This window comes from Tarenaya hassleriana, unplaced genomic scaffold (assembly GCF_000463585.1).
Source record: "Tarenaya hassleriana unplaced genomic scaffold, ASM46358v1 Cleome37, whole genome shotgun sequence".
In the NCBI taxonomy this organism is placed as follows: Eukaryota; Viridiplantae; Streptophyta; class Magnoliopsida; order Brassicales; family Cleomaceae; genus Tarenaya; species Tarenaya hassleriana.
The window spans coordinates 610631-629564 of NW_010966725.1; the positions used below are offsets into that span (position 1 = coordinate 610631).

The following is an 18934-nucleotide window of genomic DNA, read 5'->3' on the forward strand; positions in this document are numbered from 1 at the left end:
TTTTTTTTCATGGTTATATCTACAAACTATAATATAAATGAAAAATAATAATACCAAGTATTTAATAGAGTAAAAGGCAGAAAAATACACGGTTTTTGGGCAATAGGCATCATCATATGTCATGATGTCAAACCCAAAAGGGTAATAATTAAGCAGGGACAAGGGTAAAATAGGAATTTCGGAAAAAGAGGAGGATGAGTTGCAAAGAGGAAAACCCTAACGCCACAGCCGGAGGAAGGGAATATAAAAACTCGCGAAGCTTTCCTTGTATCGGCCTCTTTATTTTTTATCTCCCTTCGCCGCTCAGATCCGAGTTTGGGGAGATTCAAGTTCTCATCAAAACCCAAACTTTCTGTCTCTCTAGCTTTCCTCTCCATCAGCTCAGCTCCAGGTTCATATTTTTTCCCGTGTTTTTTTTGGCGTGAAAAATCGATCTATTTTTTTTTCACGTGATTTGATTGCGCTGCTCCTCGATGGTTGATTGGATCTTGGGTTTTCATGGGTTGATTTGATCTCTTCCTATTGATTTGGTTTCGATTTATCCTGGGTCGGTTCGAAATTTGTGAAATTTGAGTCGCTTAGTTGTCTGATTTTCTTCTGTTGATGTATAGAGATGTGTTGCATATCCTGCTTGCTTACTCATCCTCATGAATGGAACTGTATATTCCCGTTAGATTTTGGAATTTCACTTATATGATGACATGACGATAACATCTTGAATCATTTATAGCTCTCTCAGGCACTTGTGATTTCGCCATAATGATTGAAGTAGTCTGTTTGCTTTTGGGTGATAGTTTATGAATCGAAGATCTTTGGTTCAATAGGTTTTGGTTCCGTAGAAGATGATGCCGCCTGAGAAGAGAAAGAGATGTGGACCTCATTAGTGAATTAGGGTTAGGGGTTTTGTTAAAAATGTATTAAAAAACAAGGGTATTTTCGTAATTTACTTATTTATCGCGTACGCGTGAGATAACCCGTTCTACAATTCTCGAACTCGAACTCGAACCCGAAACTCGGGTTTTTCATCTCACCAAACCCGAACTCAGTCTTATTGTCTCACGAATACTGAATCCCGGGTACCCGTGAGACAGGGTATCCGAAAACCCGCGGGTGTCGGGTAAAAATGCCCAGCCCTAATACATGGTAATCGTTTATACATTCAACTTATATCATAAGTCCGTTTATTTGAATTAACAATTAAAAATTTTATTTTTTTATCACCCAATTAATTAACTTAATTAAGAACTATCTTAGAATTATATATAGAAAATAATGATTGTATAGGATCATAGACAATAATAGAACCACAATCAAATATTACCCAATAACAAAAATATATATCTAACAACATTGTAAAAATAAAAATAAAACTACAATCAAGATAATTATTATCAATAAAAATAAATACACAAAAAATAGGTACACAACTTAAATCTATTAACCTAATTATTTGATATAATCCAATATACACAACAGATTTTATGTTATAATATGCATTATGGTTAAGAAATTACCTCCTTTAAGATAAAAAATAAAGAGGCCGATACAAGGAAAGCTTCGCGAGTTTTTATATTCCCTTCCTCCGGCTGTGGCGTTAGGGTTTTCCTCTTTGCAACTCATCCTCCTCTTTTTCCGAAATTCCTATTTTACCCTTGTCCCTGCTTAATTATTAACCTTTTGGGTTTGACATCATGACATATGACGATGCCTATAGCCCAAAAAAACGTGGATTTTTCTGCCTTTTTACTCTATTAAAGACTTGGTATTATTATTTTTCATTTATATTATAGTTTGTAGATATAACCATGAAAAAGAAGCATATATTATATTATTTGGGTAGAAATTATTACAAATCCATTTGAGAAAAATCGAGCATTTTAAGAAATGGCTTTAACAAAAAAGTAATTATGTGCAATTTGTCTATCAATGCCCGCGATAGTTTTTGAGCCTTTATGACGTGGATTTTCAATTATGACGTGGATTCTCAATAACAAAAGCATTTTACAAGTAAAAAAAATATATACACAAGACTAAGAAACATAAATACATAATCTAATTGAGGAAAATGGTAACAAACATGACATGAAATGAAATGATGGCGATGATGATGATGATGATATTTAAACTCGGATTATACATAAAACATTAAACAAATATTATATATTTCCTTTGAATATTTCTATATAGGGATTTTTTTCTCTTATCTTAAAAAATATGAAATAACTTAAAACAATAATTATTTTGAAACAGAGGGAGTATATATTTTTCTGTATTTAACTTTAAATTGAATATTTGTTTTGAATTAAATCAACAACAATAATTGTATTTACATGATATGTTTTATTTTTTAAATCAATTTTGTATTTTAAGATAGAGTTTAGAGAAATTTATTGAATATTGTTTTTATAATTTTATATATTCGTAATTTTATTTTAATTTTTTAATACGATTGATGTATTATTTTAGTAATATAATTTATGTATTAGTTAGACCCACAATACCTTTTATTTAAGGAGGTTTTTAATATTTACAAGTCGATAAGCAAGGGGGAAAACGGGAAAAAGCCCTGGGCCGAAGCCCGTTTTTGGAAATAGAATCTCCCGGCCCTACCTGATCAGATTCCACTTAATCCTAGCCGTTCATCTGTTTAGATGGTTGATTGGATCTTGGGTTTTCATGGGTTGATTTGATCTCTTCCTATTGATTTGGTTTCGATTTATCCTGGGTCGGTTCGAAATTTGTGAAATTTGAGTCGCTTAGTTGTCTGATTTTCTTCTGTTGATGTATAGAGATGTGTTGCATATCCTGCTTGCTAGGGCTGGGCATTTTTACCCGACACCCGCAGGTTTTCGGATATCCTGTCTCACGGGTACCCGGGATTCAGTACTCGTGAGACAATAAGACTGAGTTCGGGTTTGGTGAGATGAAAAACCCGAGTTTCGGGTTCGAGTTCGAGTTCGAGAATTGTAGAACGGGTTATCTCACGGGTACGCGATAAATAAGTAAATTACGAAAATACCCTTGTTTTTTAATACATTTTTAACAATACCCCTAACCCTAATTCACTAATGAGGTCCACATCTCTTTCTCTTCTCAGGCGGCATCATCTTCTACGGAACCAAAAAAAAATCTCGCCATTCCCTCGAGCTCTCGTTGCGTCGTTCCTTCGTTCTCTCACCGCGTCGTTCGGTCTCTCCATCTTCGCCGTTCCCGTTCGTTCTCTCCGCCTCGCCGTCGTCGTTTGGTCTTTTCGTCTCCGCCGTTAGAGTCTCCTCCGTCTTCGCCTTTCGAGTCTCCTCCATCTCCGCCGTTTGTGTCTCCTTCGTCTCCGTCGTCGCCGTTCGGTCTGTGGTATCGTTTCCCCCAATTGTTTTCTTCTGTTCTCATTCTGTGCCTGTTTCCATTTAAATTGTATTTGGGATTTGCATGGTAAATTTGTAACTGCGTTTAGGGTCTCTGTTTTTTTCGGATGTTTATCAGGATGACTAGCAAATAGATTTAAACCATTGAGATTACAGGTCATGTATGAAACCAACGCCAGATTCTTTTTTCGCATCTCTGGCTTCATTTCTGGTATTATCTGTAAGATGCAAGGCTATTTCTGTAGTTAGAAACAAACAAGAACCAAGTCTCTGTTGCAGATCGATCTCTCTTCAATATTTTTCTATTATTGATTTTTTATTCTAACTAATTTGTTCTTAATTCTCCGAAAAAATTGGGTACTAAGGCAAAGTTCAAATGTGTTATTAATTCTAATTTCGATTTGTATGTTTTTTTTTGTTTGTATAAGTATGCTTTTCATATGCGTTCAAGAATTGTGATGCATTTTGGATATGTTTTGAATGTTGTTGAACTTGAATCATAATGTATTTTGGATTTTATTCAATTTATAATTATGATGCATTTTGGATATGTTTTGGATGTTGAATTTTATGTTGATGATGTATTAGTATTGTAAAATTGCACAGATTTTTTTTAAAAAAAATTTTACACGAGTACGGGTTCGGGTTTCGCGGATACCCGATCTCGTGTCTCGGGTACCCGAATCTCGGGTATCCGAGTTTCATGAGATAGAGAACGAGATGTTTCAGTCAAAAACCCGGCGAGACCGAGAGCGAGATAAAGATACCCTGAAAAGTCCGGGTACCCGCCCGTGCCCACCCCTACTGCTTGCTTACTCATCCTCATGAATGGAACTGTATATTCCCTTTAGATTTGGGTATTTCACTTATATGATGAGATGACGATAACATCTTGAATCATTTATATCTCTCTCAGGCACTTGTGATTTCGTCGTAATGATTGTAGTCTGTTTGCTTTTGGGTGATAGTTTATGAATCGAGGATCTTTGGTTCAATAGGCAAAGGAGGATTTTTCTCATCTAGATGCGGTTTCCGCCACGCTTGTTGTACCTTTTTAAGGATCTCTGTGTTGTAGTTCTGGATTTGATGAGCGATTTCCTTGAATTCTCTTTCTCGCGCCCTTTGCTGTGTCTGTTAATTTGGAGAGGCTGGTTGATTGGTGTCTATGCTGTTGGATAACCATGTGCCTTTGATATGTTCTCTCCTGACATTACAGACAGATCTTAATGCTTGTGTTCCGCTTTGGATGGTATACAAGTTTGGCTTTTCTGTTACATTCGTCGGTTGCGAAAATCTTTTTTGAAAGTTGTTTAGCGAGATTGCCCCTTTTTCTTTGTTCTTTAACTTCTCTTAATGTTGTTCTATGCTTGCAGTCATGGCAGGTGCGGCACCAGAGGGTTCACAGTTCGATGCACGTCAGTTTGACCAGAAGTTGAATGATGTGTGAGTCTTTAAATCCAACTCTTTACTTCTTTTCGGGTTTGAATGATGCTCTGTTCTGTTTGCTAATGGTATCGTACCTATACAGGCTTGAGGGTGGTGATGAATTCTTCACGTCTTACGACGAGGTTTATGAAAGCTTTGACTCCATGGGTTTGCAAGAGAACCTTCTCAGGGGTATCTATGCATACGGTAGGTGAATGAGAAGATTTTCAGAGGATGTCTTTTGTGCTTTCTCCTCTTTCGATCTTTGCCTTATCCGTCTCTCTGTCATTGCTTCCAGGTTTTGAGAAGCCATCAGCGATTCAGCAAAGAGGGATAGTCCCATTCTGCAAGGGGCTTGATGTGATCCAGCAGGCTCAATCTGGTACCGGAAAGACTGCAACTTTCTGCTCTGGAGTTCTGCAGCAACTTGATTACAGCCTTGTCCAATGTCAGGCACTGGTTTTGGGTCCCACCAGGGAGCTTGCCCAGCAGATTGAAAAAGTTATGAGGGCTCTCGGAGATTACCTCGGTGTCAAGGTTCATGCCTGTGTCGGTGGTACTAGCGTTCGTGAAGACCAACGCATTCTCCAGGCCGGTGTCCATGTCGTTGTCGGTACTCCTGGTCGTGTCTTTGATATGTTGCGTAGGCAATCCCTCCGTCCTGACTACATCAAGATGTTTGTTCTTGATGAGGCTGATGAAATGCTCTCCCGGGGTTTCAAGGATCAGGTTTGTAATTTGTTGTTTATTACAAAACCCGATTCTTTCCCTTAATGCCTGCTGTAACCTGAGAAAGTCGGAATTCTTTGCCTCTCCCTCTCATCCTTTTCATTTTTGTTGTTCATATCTATTTTTGTAGTTTTTAACCCATGCATGTGCCCTAATGCAGCATCAAGTGGTAAAGACGTTGCCAAGCCATCCAAGGGTGTGGGCACACAGGTTCCATCTTTGGACTATGTTGACATTCCTCACTCTCAGATTCGAAAGGTAAAACCGTGATTACCTTGGTTGTTGAGTGCTCTTGGAATTTCTGAACTCAAAACATGTTATTTTTCTCTGTGTTACATTTATCTCACCAAGGGTTAGCCAATTTGTTTATTGCATAATTTTGGCAGGTCACTGCCTCACGCTTGTCGTTTTCAAAGCAAACTATTCCTCACTACTACTTGACTGTGGATACATGTGTAGACAAACTGATGGAGTAAGTATTTGTGTCAGATTCTATATATTGATATGGTCAATGGATGCTAAAGCTTAGCTATTTGTATCTGCACTGCAGTCTGAGGAGCCAACTCAATTCGTTGCAAGAGGCATCTGGCGGGAAACGGATATCTGTCAACGATCTTGTTATTAAGGTTCATTTACTTATTTTTGTGGACAATCGAACCTTATTATACCTATAACAAAAGAAAGAACAAGAATCTTATGGGATATATTTAGAGTTGATGCAAAATTCTGAAGAGTAAATGTACTTACTGCCGGATATATTCGTCTGTCCATGAACTGTTTCACTGAGGAACTTTACTTAGTGCCAATGCAGCAGCCTGGAATTCGCAGAAACAGATTCTTGTTCTTTCTTTTGTTATAGGTATAATGACGTCAATATTAACGTAGCTGTACAGACGGAAAATGGGCTCTACGTTCCTGTTGTCAAGTTGAGAAGGCACTCAATGCAAAGCCCTTTCCTTCCTCCCCCAAAACAAAATTCAGGTCTCTGAATTCTCGGTTACCTGTTTGCTTGATTCCAGGACGCAGACAAGAAAGGACTCTCCAAAATAACGGATGAGGTTCGGTTATTAGCACAAAAAGCAAAAGAGAACAGCTTAAAACCAGAAGATTATGAGGTAAGGAGAATCTATCTGTTCACTATCCATATAACCATTCCCCTCCAACAATATCGGTTTCGTTTCCTCAGGGAGGAACATTCACAGTCTCCAACTTGGGAGGATCCTTCGGCATCAAGCAGTTCTGTGCCGTCATAAACCCACCTCAAGCCGCCATTCTAGCAGTTGGATCTGGTAAACACACTGACACCTTCTTCCATTCTTCTACCAACAGATGTCTGAATGGATAGAATCTGCCATGACTGATTATGTTTCGTGTCTGAAAATCTCAAAAAAAAAAAAAAACAGCCGAGAAGAGGGTCATCCCTGGTAATGGAGCCGAGCAATTCAAGTTCGCATCATACATGGCTGTAACGCTGAGCTGTGACCACCGTGTGATAGACGGTAAGCTTTGCTTGCTAATAATAACAATAATAATAAGCCCTGATTTGTTTGTAATGTGTGTTTATATATAAAAAAAAATGACGAAATGGTGCAGGTGCCATTGGAGCTGAATGGCTTAAAGCTTTCAAAGGGTACATAGAGAACCCTGAGTCTATGTTGCTCTAAGCGTTTCCTTCCTCCTGTTTGAGAAAGCCTTTTTTTTTTGTACCATTTTGTTGTTTTTTCCCCTCACTATATGGTTCATATTTCATGAAGTTTTCTTCTTGTAATAAGAGGTGGGGTGCGTTGTTAAATTAACACCCCCTGTCATTGCTTTCTTTTAATTTTTGTTTTCCGGTTCATTTATATATATATATATATATATATATATATCAATTTAATTGTTGATTTTATATTACATTTTGATTTTAATTATAATTTCTTAAAAACAGATTTCTTTTGAATTTGCGGGTCTGAATTAGATTAATTGGGTTAATAACCGATTGTTTTCAATTCAGTTAAAAAAAAAGATTGGATTTTTCCAAAATTAAAATTAGTAAACTTTGAATCAATCCATCCTATATTTTTAGATAAATTTTTATTAAAAAAATATTTTTTTCCTTTCTCTTTACTACGAGAATTGAAAAGAAAAAGAGCAAATAATTCCATTGCCAGAAATGATTTTTACATCATAAATGAAGAAAGTGGCATTTAAGCTTACATTTCAATGAACCGACTTAATTTTAGTTTATTTAAAAATAAAAATCAATGAGGCGGTCAACACCGAATGTATGTACAAATACGGCCGGTTTGTGTGAACCGGGAGCGTCATTCCTAGAGAAGGCGTCTCACCGGTTGGGTTCTGTATGCACCATTTTAATCCGTGATTAACAGAGTTTCTGATCTCTCTCGTTAATCATACAGCGTTGAAAACAGCATTTTGCTTTAAAAAAAAAATAAATAAAAACAATAGTACATCCTCAACACAATAAATTTCGTCCATTGCAAAGCTTCCAGATAAAAAAAAAATTAACGAAATTAAACACCCGTTTTCCTGTCTGGACGCGAACAAGCCCTGAGTTCTGTCTTGAAAGGGTAAGTCTTATCGACGTCTCTTCTTCCTCATGGCCTGGGGGAACTTGAGAGGGACGGGAAGGGTTGCGTGCAAAACAGTTTTGACGCGCGAGCATTTGCAGCCCAGATGCTCGTAATGCTTTCTGAGATCGATGCTGCTCATCCTCAGATCCTTGGCTATGTCTTCCACGCTGGTCTTGAACTCATCCACGTGAAGCGTCAGCACGAGCACGTAGCTTGTCAGAAGGTTGATCTTGTCGGTTGGTATCCTGTCCGATTCAGGATCCCTGAACATTGACTTGAATCTCTGTTGTATGACCCCAGGAAACCTGTGGTCCTTGGCACTGTTGTAACCGTTCATGGATTTTACGTCCTTGAACTTCACCAGATGGGTGATGAAAGACAAGATACACGACATTGTCTTCTTCTCCGTCTCATCCTGCAAATGCCCAACAAAAGTAAATATCCTCGAGGAAGCCCCATTCTCCCTTGAGAATAATCTGATCCAATGGATAAGCTTCCCGAGGAGTTGCAGCAGAAACATCACACGGAGGAATGTTGCGTGAAATAATAGAATCAGTGCTTTCAAGAGCTTCCTTCTTGATTTCCATTTCGTTAAGTTTCCCCTCGAGGTGCTGCTGAGACTCGGGATCGTCCCCAGGGTTCAAAGCTCGCATCTTTTTGTCCTGCAGAAAACACATCAAATTAAGGAGTAAATCGATAACCGATCGATATCGTCTTTTCATGGACATAATTGCCAAAAGGGCATCGAAGCGATACAACTGGGACATCAAAGGCCATACCCGGTTTATAGCTGACTTTGTACCATAAAGGTTGTTAAGTTTTCTGGCTTTGACAGCTCGTTCTGCCGCAGTTAATTCAGTGCTAACTCCACCTAATGAAGCTTCTGAATCAACAGATTCCGCATTTTTAACTCTTGGCTCCAATCTGAAAATCTGTTATCGACATCACGCAATCAGAACTCCAAAACTCGATTCTCGACAGAGGAGCAAGACTTGTCATTTTTCTCACTAAGTTAGAGCAATACTAGTATACTACTAACATTAACAAAGAAAGTAATTTAACGCTTAAAGAAAAACCTGCATACACTTCCTCTAGACCTCCATACAAAAACCAAACAAGAACATCCCAAAGCTGAAAGAATCTCACTAACTTTGATCCACTCTCAATTGTATTCTTAAACTTCAAGCCGCAAAACCAAGCAACTGCAAATTACCATAAGAAAAGGTTGGATTTTTTTATTTTACCTTGTTGGAAGCAATTGGGAGAATTTTCAGTGTCTGCTTCTCCTTGTCGAGAACACCAAGTGTATACACACATGTCTGTCCGGTGGCTCCCTCGCCGGTATAATTCGAGCCGACGAACTTCACGCTCGAGCCAGGTGGGCTCACCACGACCTGAAGCCTCTTGCTCTTCGTCCCGGCCTTATGTCTATAAACCTCGACATCCGAACAGTGTCCGTCTCCATCGCCATCGCCATCGAATTTATCAGATGGGTCATACCCAGAAGCGAAATAGGCGACGATTGGAGCGATTCTGTCGGGTTTCTCCGAGATTTGCTTGACCCTGATGTTCATTGTCTCTTCTTTCTCTTCGTTGGGTTTCTCTATCTCTTCTTTCTCTTCGTTGGGTTTCTCTATCCCTCTTTGCTGAATCGCTGATGGCTTCTCAAAACCTGGAAGCAATGACAGAGAGACGGATAAGGCAAAGATCGAAAGAGGAGAAAGCACAAAAGACATCCTCTGAAAATCTTCTCATTCACCTACCGTATGCATAGATACCCCTGAGAAGGTTCTCTTGCAAACCCATGGAGTCAAAGCTTTCATAAACCTCGTCGTAAGACGGAGGAGACTCGAACGGCGGAGACGAAAAGACCAAACGACGACGGCGAGGCGGAGAGAACGAACGGGAACGGCGAAGATGGAGAGACCGAACGACGCGGTGAGAGAACGAAGGAACGACGCAACGAGAGCTCGAGGGAATGGCGAGATTTTTTTTTGGTTCCGTAGAAGATGATGCCGCCTGAGAAGAGAAAGAGATGTGGACCTCATTAGTGAATTAGGGTTAGGGGTATTGTTAAAAATGTATTAAAAAACAAGGGTATTTTCGTAATTTACTTATTTATCGCGTACCCGTGAGATAACCCATTCTACAATTCTCGAACTCGAACTCGAACCCGAAACTCGGGTTTTTCATCTCACCAAACCCGAACTCAGTCTTATTGTCTCACGAGTACTGAATCCCGGGTACCCGTGAGACAGGGTATCCGAAAACCCGCGGGTGTCGGGTAAAAATGCCCAGCCCTAATACATGGTAATCGTTTATACATTCAACTTATATCATAAGTCCGTTTATTTGAATTAACAATTAAAAATTTTATTTTTTTATCACCCAATTAATTAACTTAATTAAGAACTATCTTAGAATTATATATAGAAAATAATGATTGTATAGGATCATAGACAATAATAGAACCACAATCAAATATTACCCAATAACAAAAATATATATCTAACAACATTGTAAAAATAAAAATAAAACTACAATCAAGATAATTATTATCAATAAAAATAAATACACAAAAAATAGGTACACAACTTAAATCTATTAACCTAATTATTTGATATAATCCAATATACACAACAGATTTTATGTTATAATATGCATTATGGTTAAGAAATTACCTCCTTTAATAATTATATATCTGTAAAGAACGTATGATGAATGAACAATACAAGATTTTTTTTTTTAAATCTCTCTAGGAATATCAAAATATCAAAATGAATGTTGTAGAGAACAAAAACGGCTATTAAGGATATAACGTAGGGGTGAGCGTTTCGCTTCGGTTTTTTAAAACTGAACCAAAACGAAAAATACGGTATTTTTTTCGATTTAAACCGTTCTAAATTTTCGAACGGTACTATTTCTAGAAAATCGAATTTTTTTAGAACCGAACCGAACCGAATTTTAAAAATTTCGAAAACGAAATTTTTTAAAGGAAATCTATCTTTTTTAAAAACCGAACTGAACTGGATTGAAATCGAAATCGAATTGAACTAAACATAATATAAAAATCGATAGGTACCTATTTTTACAAAATCCAAAAAATTAGATCGATACATTCCTATCGCGGATCCAAACCCGAATCCGACCCCCGAAACGATTCTCGAGATGCCGATGTAAAAGAAACAATAAGTAGTGAATTAAGGGGGGGTTTTTTTCAATTACAAAAAACAGAATTAATGAAAAACTGAGGCGGCATAGCCTGGGGTGTTTCTGTCACGCTAACGATTAACCTGGCTATTTTTGTAAATACCATAAATTCAGGGGTAAAATCGTCTGTTCAGTTGGTTTACAAGAAGAAGTGAAACGAGGAGGGTGATCGCTACTAATCAGAACCACGTATTTTACGTGAGACTTTTCTCACAACAATAACAAGAGAGAGAGAGCGCTTTGGACAAGAACATCGTTTTCCAGCACTTCCAAACAGCATTGCATCCACTTGTTCGAAGAAGGTTATCTCGAAAATCAGTAATGAACTAAACTCCAAAAATTGTGATTGAACCACCAAGAAGATCAGGGGCTTGCTGAAAATAGAACTTGATATTCGTATCTTCCTCGAGGTCTATCAAGCAAATCGTTATTCCTCTTCTACCCTTTCTCACGTACAAGTTGCCGACATTGCAGGCTACTTGGAGGTTGTTTGGCAGACAACCTTTTTACACCTTTTTCCTTGCATATTTGTAGCTCCCTGTATAGGATAGTGACACTTGTAATCTTTTTGATTCCTTTGTAAGTGTATATAACCCCATCGAGGGCATAATGAAGATATGAGAAAACATACTTTTTCACAAACCTTTCTCCGTTGTATTCCTCTCTTGTTATGGTATCAGAGCTCCATCTTTAAGCTCCGCTTTCTTCTTCTTCCTTGATATTCTCGTTCTTTTTCCTTATTTTTCCCCATGGCTGATTCCACTGCGTCTAACGCATCGGTTGATTCTGAACCTCCTGCTCCGCCTCCTATTCTTCCTCCTGTTTCAAATCCCACTTCTGATCCATATTCAAGCCCTCTCTATCTCCATGCTGCTGATTCTTCCAACCTTCAGCTGGTACCTGAAAAGCTACAAGGTGAGTCAAACTACAACATCTGGTCTCGAGCCTTTCTCAAAGCCCTCAATGCCAAAAACAAGATGGGGTTCGTTTTTGGTACTGTCCTGAAACCTCCGGCTGATCATCCCGACGCTGGCTTATGGTCTCGCACCAACGATATGGTGTGTACTTGGCTCAATAATGCTGTGAGTCCTGAAATCGCCAGCCTTGTCGTGTATCTTGATGAGGCTCATCTCATATGGTCTACTCTGGAAAGTAGATTCAAGCAGCAGAATGTCTCGAAGGTGTACAACATTCAACACCAGCTTGACACTCTGCATCAAGGGTCGTTGGATCTGAACACATATTTCACGAAACTCACATCGCTCTGGGAAGAGCTGCGAAATTTTGAACCCTTCCCAGCCTGTACCTGTGGTGGCTGCACCTGCGGAGGCTGTACCTGTGGTGGTTGTTCTTGTAATCTCCCAGATCAGTGGTCTTCCCTGTTTGAACGAACCAATGTCGTGAAATTCCTCATGCGACTGAACGATTCCTACACTGCTGTTCGACGCCAGATTTTGATGCTTGATCCCCTGCCTAACCTCTCAAAAGCTTACAATCTTGTTTCTCAAGAGGAGCAGCAGCGGATCTCCTTCGGTTCCTCCTCCGATCAGGCAGCTTTTCAGATCTCGGCTCCTTTTCGCTCGAAACCGCCGTTTTCTCCTTCGGCTCACAACCCTCGTTCACAATCAGCTGTTAGGCCCAAGAACAATGTTCAGGCCCATGCGAAGCCCCGGCCCGTTTGTACCCACTGCGGAATGTTGGGCCATACGGTGGCCCGATGTTATTACTTACACGGCTTCCCACCAGGTTATCGCAGTCCAGCTCCTCTTCTGCCTACTCCGCAATTTTCTCCCAAATCACCATACTTTCAGCCACGAAACCCTAACACTGCGCAGAGGCCAGTGAATGTCATGGGTCCTGGAAATCAGCAACCTCAAGACCGTCTGTTCAACCCGGATGATGCGTTTGACATGCGCAACCAACTGGCACAGGCCAAGGAATTGTTGGCTCAGTACACCTCCCAGCTGAAGAATCATGGCTCTTCTCCATCGTCCTCAGGTTATGCTGCTTCCTCTTCATCCCCTCCTTTATCTCCAGGTATTATTAAACCCTTTATCCTTTCTGCTCTATCTCCAACCCTAAAATTTTCATCAGTGGTTTGGATTTTAGATAGTGGTGCGAGTTGTCATATCTGTCATGACCGGACTTTGTTTTCTGAAATTCATGTTGTTCCACCGATCTCAATCTCTCTCCCCAACGGTGACTCACTCACCGTCTCAGAATCTGGAACTGTCCCATTACTTCCGAATTTAGTCCTTACCTCTGTTTTATATCTTCCACGTTTCAAATATAATCTCCTTAGTATCAGTTCCCTCACCAAACACACATCTCTTTCTGTCTCTTTTAATGGTAACTCTTATGTTATTCAGGACCATACTCTGGCCTCGACAATTGGCAAGGGTAAACAGGTGCATAACCTGTATGTTCTGGAACTTCCGAGGTCATCTCCCAATTCTCCACCCCTATTTTCCCCCCTATGCACAGCTCTAGAGGCTTCTTCTGTTGATCTTTGGCACTTTCGCATGGGTCACCCATCCAACTTGAAGATTAAAGCTATAGGATCTTCTGATATTACTTTTACTCCTTCTACTTTTGATCACTGTAAAGTCTGCCCTTTGGCTAAACAAAAGTCTTTAGTTTTTCCATTTCACAATCATATATCTCAAAACCCTTTTGAACTAATACATGTTGATGTTTGGGGTCCTTTTCATGAACCTACAGTTGATGGTTTTCGTTATTTTCTTACTTTAGTTGATGATTGTACTAGAGTTACATGGATTTATCTTCTCCGCTGTAAATCCGAAGTCTCTTCCAAGTTTCCTATCTTTTATCAACTGATCAAAAATCAATACAACTCTACCATCAAATCAATTCGCAGTGACAATGCCCCTGAGTTAAATTTTTCTGGTTTTCTTACCACTCATGGCATTTTTCACTATAAGTCTTGCCCATATACTCCACAGCAAAATTCCGTTGTAGAACGCAAACATCAACACCTCTTAAATGTTGCCCGAGCCCTCTATTTTCAGTCCAAGGTTCCTCTTTGTTATTGGGGAGACTGTATCTTAACTGCAGTCTATTTAATTAATAGAACTCCAACTTCTGTTCTACAAAACAAATCCCCTTTTGAATGTCTTCTCAAACACAAACCTGACTATTCTCATCTTAAAGTTTTTGGGTGCCTATGCTATGTTTCCACATACGCCAAAGATCGACACAAATTTAGCCCTAGAGCTGTACCATCTGTCTTTCTTGGTTACCCTTCTGGTTTTAAAGGATACAAAGTGTTAAATCTCGAGACTAACACTATATCAATCTCTCGGAATGTAGTTTTTCATGAAACTACATTTCCTTTTCATCACACTCATTCCTCTACCTCCTCTGCCACTCCTTTAATCATTCCACCATCACCATATTTCCTTTATGATGATGTACCTCAACCTGTTTCTCCTTCTCCTAATATACCTCCTTGCTCATCTTCTTCCCCCTCTAATTCCAAAAACACCACTTCACCTTCTTCTCCCCATGAGATCTTGGAACAACATGTTATTTCACCTAACAATCTCAGGCCACATAGAAATACTTCTCGCCCTGCTTATCTCAAAGACTATCACTGTTTTCTCCTTTCTAACCTCTCTTCTTCTTCTCCCACTAAAATCACTACTCCTTATCCTCTCTCTTCCTATATTACCTATGATAGACTTGAACCAAATTACAAAAACTTCATACTTAATATTACCATTTCCCAAGAACCAAACACTTTTTCCCAAGCTATACAATCTGAACCTTGGAGGAAAGCCATGGAACTTGAGCTTGAGGCACTGACTCACACTAATACCTGGTCAGTTTGTCCTTTACCTTCTGGAAAACGGACTATAGGTTGTAAATGGGTGTATCGAACCAAGTTTAATGCAGATGGTTCCATTGATAAACATAAAGCGAGATTGGTTGCAAAAGGCTATAAGCAACAGGAAGGGATCGACTATTTTGAGACCTTTAGCCCTGTGGCTAAAATGACAACTGTCCGAGTTATCCTGGCTCTTGCAGCATCTCAAAATTGGATTCTCCATCAACTTGATGTTTCTAACGCCTTCCTTAATGGTGATTTAGATGAGGAAATATTTATGGATCTACCTCCCGGTTATTCACAGCTTAAGGGGGAGCCTATTTCTTCTGGTTTGGTTTGCAAACTGAATCGATCCTTATATGGCTTAAAGCAAGCATCACGCCAATGGAATCAGAAACTATGCCAGGTACTTCTCTGTGCTGGATATCATCAATCTGCTGCTGATAATTCCTTATTTCTGAGAAAGTCTGGCTCTCGGTTTGTGGCTGCACTAATTTATGTTGATGACATCTTGGTTGCTGGAAATGATATGACCCTAGTCACAGAGCTTAAGCATCTTCTTAGCTCCAATTTTCAGATTAAGGACATGGCTGATCTTAAATACTTCTTGGGTCTTGAAGTTGCAAGATCCAAGCACGGTATTTATCTATGTCAACGCAAGTACACCTTGGAATTACTTGATGATTATGGCATGCTAGGATGTAAATCAGTTGGTTCACCTATGGAACTCAATCTTAAGCTTGGTCATGAACTGCTTCCTGATGCTTCAGTTTACAGAAAACTAATTGGCAGACTGATTTATTTATCCATCACTAGACCAGATCTTGGTTTCTCAGTTAACAAATTAAGCCAATATATGTCTAGCCCTCGCACAGCTCATCTTCAGGCTGCCATGAGAATTTTACGCTATCTGAAATCTGATCCTGCACAAGGTCTTTTATACTCGTCTGCTTCCCCTGTTTCTCTGCGTGGATTTTGTGATGCTGACTGGGCTAGTTGCCCAGATTCTAGGCGTTCAATCACAGCCTATTGCATCTACCTTGGCACTTCTCTAATTTCTTGGCGGGTTAAGAAGCAGCCTACCATCTCTCGAAGTTCCGCTGAGGCTGAATATCGTTCCATGGCGCAGACATGCTGTGAATTGGTTTGGCTGAGTTCCTTGTTATCTGATCTCAAGTTTCCAATTCCGAAGCCTCTAACGTTGTTTTGTGACAGCAAATCTGCGATTCATATCGCTAACAATCCTGTCTACCACGAGCGCACTAAGCACATCGAGTTAGACTGCCATTTTGTTCGGGAGCAAATCAAGAATGGTTTCCTTAAGCCTCTGCACGTCTCTAGCTCGGAGCAAGTGGCTGACTTGTTAACCAAGCCATTACCTGTTGACAGATTTCGATATCTTCTCTCCAAGATGGGGATACATCATCTATATTCCCCATCTTGAGGGGGAGTATCAAGCAAATCGTTATTCCTCTTCTACCCTTTCTCACGTACAAGTTGCCGACATTGCAGGCTACTTGGAGGTTGTTTGGCAGACAACCTTTTTACACCTTTTTCCTTGCATATTTGTAGCTCCCTGTATAGGATAGTGACACTTGTAATCTTTTTGATTCCTTTGTAAGTGTATATAACCCCATCGAGGGCATAATGAAGATATGAGAAAACATACTTTTTCACAAACCTTTCTCCGTTGTATTCCTCTCTTGTTAAGGTCACCCTCATAATGGACGAGAAACTTCGTCTCAGAAGAATTTTCTCTCCTCCAGTTTTAAACCCAGAATATAGAACCAAAAAACACAAATCCTTCACCAACCAGTTAAAAAATCCTGCGATTCATCGAAAATGGAGGTGGAGAACAGACAAGAACCGACCAATAACAACGCTCATCCTGTTTACGAGGAGGGCGGAAAATGGGAATTATCAAAGTACCTTGAGCATCAAGGCGAGTGGTTAGAGCAAGCCAGAGGGAACCTAATGGTTGTGGCCACTGTCTTAGCCACGATCAGTTTCCAAGTCGCGATCAATCCGCCTGGCGGCGTCTGGCAACAGGACGACGGATGTGGCCCCACCGGAGATAACTGTACCAGGATTGCTGGAACATCCGTACTAGAGAACTCCAAGTTTGGATCCAAAGACGCAATCTTCCATGACTTGCTCACCAACTGTATTGTGTCTTTCACATTCTCCATGGCCACTATCTACTTCCTCCTCTTGGGCGTTTCACTCAGGTACGGCTCCTAAATCGCATCAACTCTGTTTTGAGTTGGATAACAGGTCGATCGGGTAAGTAATCTCTCTCGTGAAATTCTCATATTTATATGTATCACGAGTATAGCTTGTAAATGATATAGATCGATAAAATAAGCTTCAACTATTTCTAAATGTAAAAGACGCCCTAATAATCCTTCGATCCAACCATGTCTTTCGCTTTGCAGGAGCAAACTTGTGGCGTTCTTGATATTCTCTATGATGGGTTCCGCGGTTGGCGCGACGGTTCAGGCATTCAAGCTTTCCGTTAGGTTGGTTCACTCGGACAACTCCTCTATCCGGTCTAGAATGTTGATTTACGACTGGTTCTGGCTTGTGAGTACGGCGTGTTTACCCGTCGTGTACGGCGTGTTATACTGCGCAATGTCCTGCTTTAGAAAAAGGTCGAACCGCCGCTCGAGACCTTCCGGCCAGCCACCCTCGTCCACTGCTTGAGATTTTCTGAAAACTTGTTTAGTAAGTCTGGTTCGAGCCTTTTGGGAAGCTATGAACAATACTCTACGTCGTCGTCGGGTGAGGATTTTCGTCGAGATTTATATATATGTTTAACTAGCTATACCGTTTTTCGACTATTGTTATCATCATTTGGCACGATTCGAGATCTCGACAAAACGGGTTTGTATTCGAGCTGACCATAGGTTATAAAGTATGGAGGGATGTTATGAATGGTAAAATCTAAATTGATAAGGACTCGGAATTTGGGAATTTATAAAGGACGGTAATGAGAAACCGATCGAGTGAACCGGACTGGTTAAGGAAGTGCCGTAACCGGTAAGGAGCCTGGTTAGAGAAAAAGCAAACCATATGGATATCTCTAAGTAAATAATAATAATAATAATGATTTTACGAGGTTTCCACCAACATTAAAAACATAATCTCGAATCTGTGTCACTTACATAAGATTAGACATTTCAGAACATGCTAAAACAGAAATAATCATTACGATTAAACACTTGTAGCTTCATTCAATGATCGTGCATTGCACCTGTCATCCTAAAGTTTTCAGTGAGTGGACCCACAAGAGGAGAACTTATTATTCACATTTATTCATTTTTACTAAAACAGCCGTATATAAATACATTTTTTTTTTGTTAACTGTAATTTATATTGCTTTTGTTTAAAAATAGGAATTACATCCAGAAAAGATTCTAGAGTTCAAAAGAGAAACAACCCGAGTATAAAACTAGAGAGTCATAACTAGTTTCATAATCTGTCAAAATACCGAAACCATAGTGTAAGCAGCCCTTCTTCATGTTGATTAGTACTTTGCTCCGCTTGTATCACCGAGAGTTTCCGCCTCGTCGATAATCTAATCTCCCGCACCAAAACAGCCACTGTATGTGACTGGTTCCTGTGCAGTCGATCATTCCTTTCGCGCCACAGGCTGTACAAACAGCCTTGGTACAACAATAGAACAATAAGCCGCAACCTCCTGTCGCTAGAGCACCGTTCAAGCCTTGTGAGGAAGTCCTGAAACGTAGAGTTCTGCTGGAAGGGAATTGGCGTACCGTCCAATA

General features: G+C 39.8%; 6 protein-coding genes across 8 annotated transcripts; 5 read left to right on the forward strand and 1 right to left on the reverse strand.

Moving 5' to 3' along the window:
• The first annotated feature begins 294 nt into the window (after window positions 1-294).
• Window positions 295-5565, forward strand: LOC104822642 (eukaryotic initiation factor 4A-1-like). 3 transcript variants are annotated; one of them, XM_019203561.1, is made up of 4 exons: window positions 295-391; window positions 4736-4805; window positions 4891-4994; window positions 5086-5565. In XM_019203561.1, the coding sequence occupies exons 2-4, from the start codon at window positions 4738-4740 to the stop codon at window positions 5559-5561; spliced, it is 648 nt and encodes a 215-aa protein (XP_019059106.1). In that variant the 5' UTR covers window positions 295-391; window positions 4736-4737; the 3' UTR covers window positions 5562-5565. The 3 variants fall into 3 exon arrangements, with proteins under 3 accessions (XP_019059106.1, XP_010552222.1, XP_010552223.1); XM_010553920.1 differs by lacking the exon at window positions 295-391 and adding an exon at window positions 3066-3351; XM_010553921.2 differs by lacking the exon at window positions 295-391 and adding an exon at window positions 3066-3344.
• Window positions 5566-5623: 58 nt separating this feature from the next.
• Window positions 5624-6190, forward strand: LOC109117050 (dihydrolipoyllysine-residue acetyltransferase component 2 of pyruvate dehydrogenase complex, mitochondrial-like). The gene is made up of 3 exons (XM_019203551.1): window positions 5624-5774; window positions 5903-5988; window positions 6067-6190. Exons 1-3 carry the CDS (start codon window positions 5661-5663, stop codon window positions 6188-6190), a joined length of 324 nt encoding a protein of 107 aa, XP_019059096.1. The 5' UTR covers window positions 5624-5660.
• A 42-nt stretch (window positions 6191-6232) lies between these two features.
• Window positions 6233-7354, forward strand: LOC104822644 (dihydrolipoyllysine-residue acetyltransferase component 3 of pyruvate dehydrogenase complex, mitochondrial-like). The gene is made up of 6 exons (XM_019203552.1): window positions 6233-6249; window positions 6376-6433; window positions 6536-6631; window positions 6703-6805; window positions 6920-7015; window positions 7110-7354. Exons 1-6 carry the CDS (start codon window positions 6233-6235, stop codon window positions 7178-7180), a joined length of 441 nt encoding a protein of 146 aa, XP_019059097.1. The 3' UTR covers window positions 7181-7354.
• A 1148-nt stretch (window positions 7355-8502) lies between these two features.
• LOC104822769 lies at window positions 8503-10143 on the reverse strand. The gene is made up of 4 exons (XM_010554115.2): window positions 9856-10143; window positions 9337-9764; window positions 8872-9024; window positions 8503-8754 (listed from the first exon to the last, which is right to left on the reverse strand). The coding sequence occupies exons 1-4, from the start codon at window positions 9896-9898 to the stop codon at window positions 8503-8505; spliced, it is 876 nt and encodes a 291-aa protein (XP_010552417.1). The 5' UTR covers window positions 9899-10143.
• A 1908-nt stretch (window positions 10144-12051) lies between these two features.
• LOC104822770 lies at window positions 12052-13147 on the forward strand. The gene is made up of 2 exons (XM_010554117.1): window positions 12052-12978; window positions 13049-13147. The coding sequence occupies exons 1-2, from the start codon at window positions 12052-12054 to the stop codon at window positions 13145-13147; spliced, it is 1026 nt and encodes a 341-aa protein (XP_010552419.1).
• Window positions 13148-16830: 3683 nt separating this feature from the next.
• LOC104822771 lies at window positions 16831-17852 on the forward strand. Its single transcript, XM_010554118.2, has 2 exons — window positions 16831-17377; window positions 17585-17852. The coding sequence occupies exons 1-2, from the start codon at window positions 16992-16994 to the stop codon at window positions 17850-17852; spliced, it is 654 nt and encodes a 217-aa protein (XP_010552420.1). The 5' UTR covers window positions 16831-16991.
• Window positions 17853-18934: the final 1082 nt, after the last annotated feature.

Coding starts and splice junctions, on each gene's coding strand:
- LOC104822642 (XM_019203561.1), top strand. CDS start 4,738: ATGGCAGGTGCGGCACCAGAGGGTTCACAGTTCGATGCACGTCAGTTT. Junction 4,806..4,890: donor GACCAGAAGTTGAATGATGT/GTGAGTCTTTAA, acceptor GTACCTATACAG/GCTTGAGGGTGGTGATGAAT. Junction 4,995..5,085: donor CAGGGGTATCTATGCATACG/GTAGGTGAATGA, acceptor CATTGCTTCCAG/GTTTTGAGAAGCCATCAGCG.
- LOC109117050 (XM_019203551.1), top strand. CDS start 5,661: ATGTGCCCTAATGCAGCATCAAGTGGTAAAGACGTTGCCAAGCCATCC. Junction 5,775..5,902: donor CTCACTCTCAGATTCGAAAG/GTAAAACCGTGA, acceptor TAATTTTGGCAG/GTCACTGCCTCACGCTTGTC. Junction 5,989..6,066: donor TGTGTAGACAAACTGATGGA/GTAAGTATTTGT, acceptor TCTGCACTGCAG/TCTGAGGAGCCAACTCAATT.
- LOC104822644 (XM_019203552.1), top strand. Junction 6,632..6,702: donor TAAAACCAGAAGATTATGAG/GTAAGGAGAATC, acceptor TCGTTTCCTCAG/GGAGGAACATTCACAGTCTC. Junction 6,806..6,919: donor CATTCTAGCAGTTGGATCTG/GTAAACACACTG, acceptor AAAAAAAAACAG/CCGAGAAGAGGGTCATCCCT.
- LOC104822769 (XM_010554115.2), bottom strand. CDS start 9,898: ATGGGTTTGCAAGAGAACCTTCTCAGGGGTATCTATGCATACG. Junction 9,765..9,855: donor CAGGGGTATCTATGCATACG/GTAGGTGAATGA, acceptor CATTGCTTCCAG/GTTTTGAGAAGCCATCAGCG. Junction 8,755..8,871: donor CAAAGTCAGCTATAAACCGG/GTATGGCCTTTG, acceptor TGTTTTCTGCAG/GACAAAAAGATGCGAGCTTT.
- LOC104822770 (XM_010554117.1), top strand. CDS start 12,052: ATGGCTGATTCCACTGCGTCTAACGCATCGGTTGATTCTGAACCTCCT. Junction 12,979..13,048: donor CCCATGCGAAGCCCCGGCCC/GTTTGTACCCAC, acceptor GCTTCCCACCAG/GTTATCGCAGTCCAGCTCCT.
- LOC104822771 (XM_010554118.2), top strand. CDS start 16,992: ATGGAGGTGGAGAACAGACAAGAACCGACCAATAACAACGCTCATCCT. Junction 17,378..17,584: donor CTCTTGGGCGTTTCACTCAG/GTACGGCTCCTA, acceptor TTCGCTTTGCAG/GAGCAAACTTGTGGCGTTCT.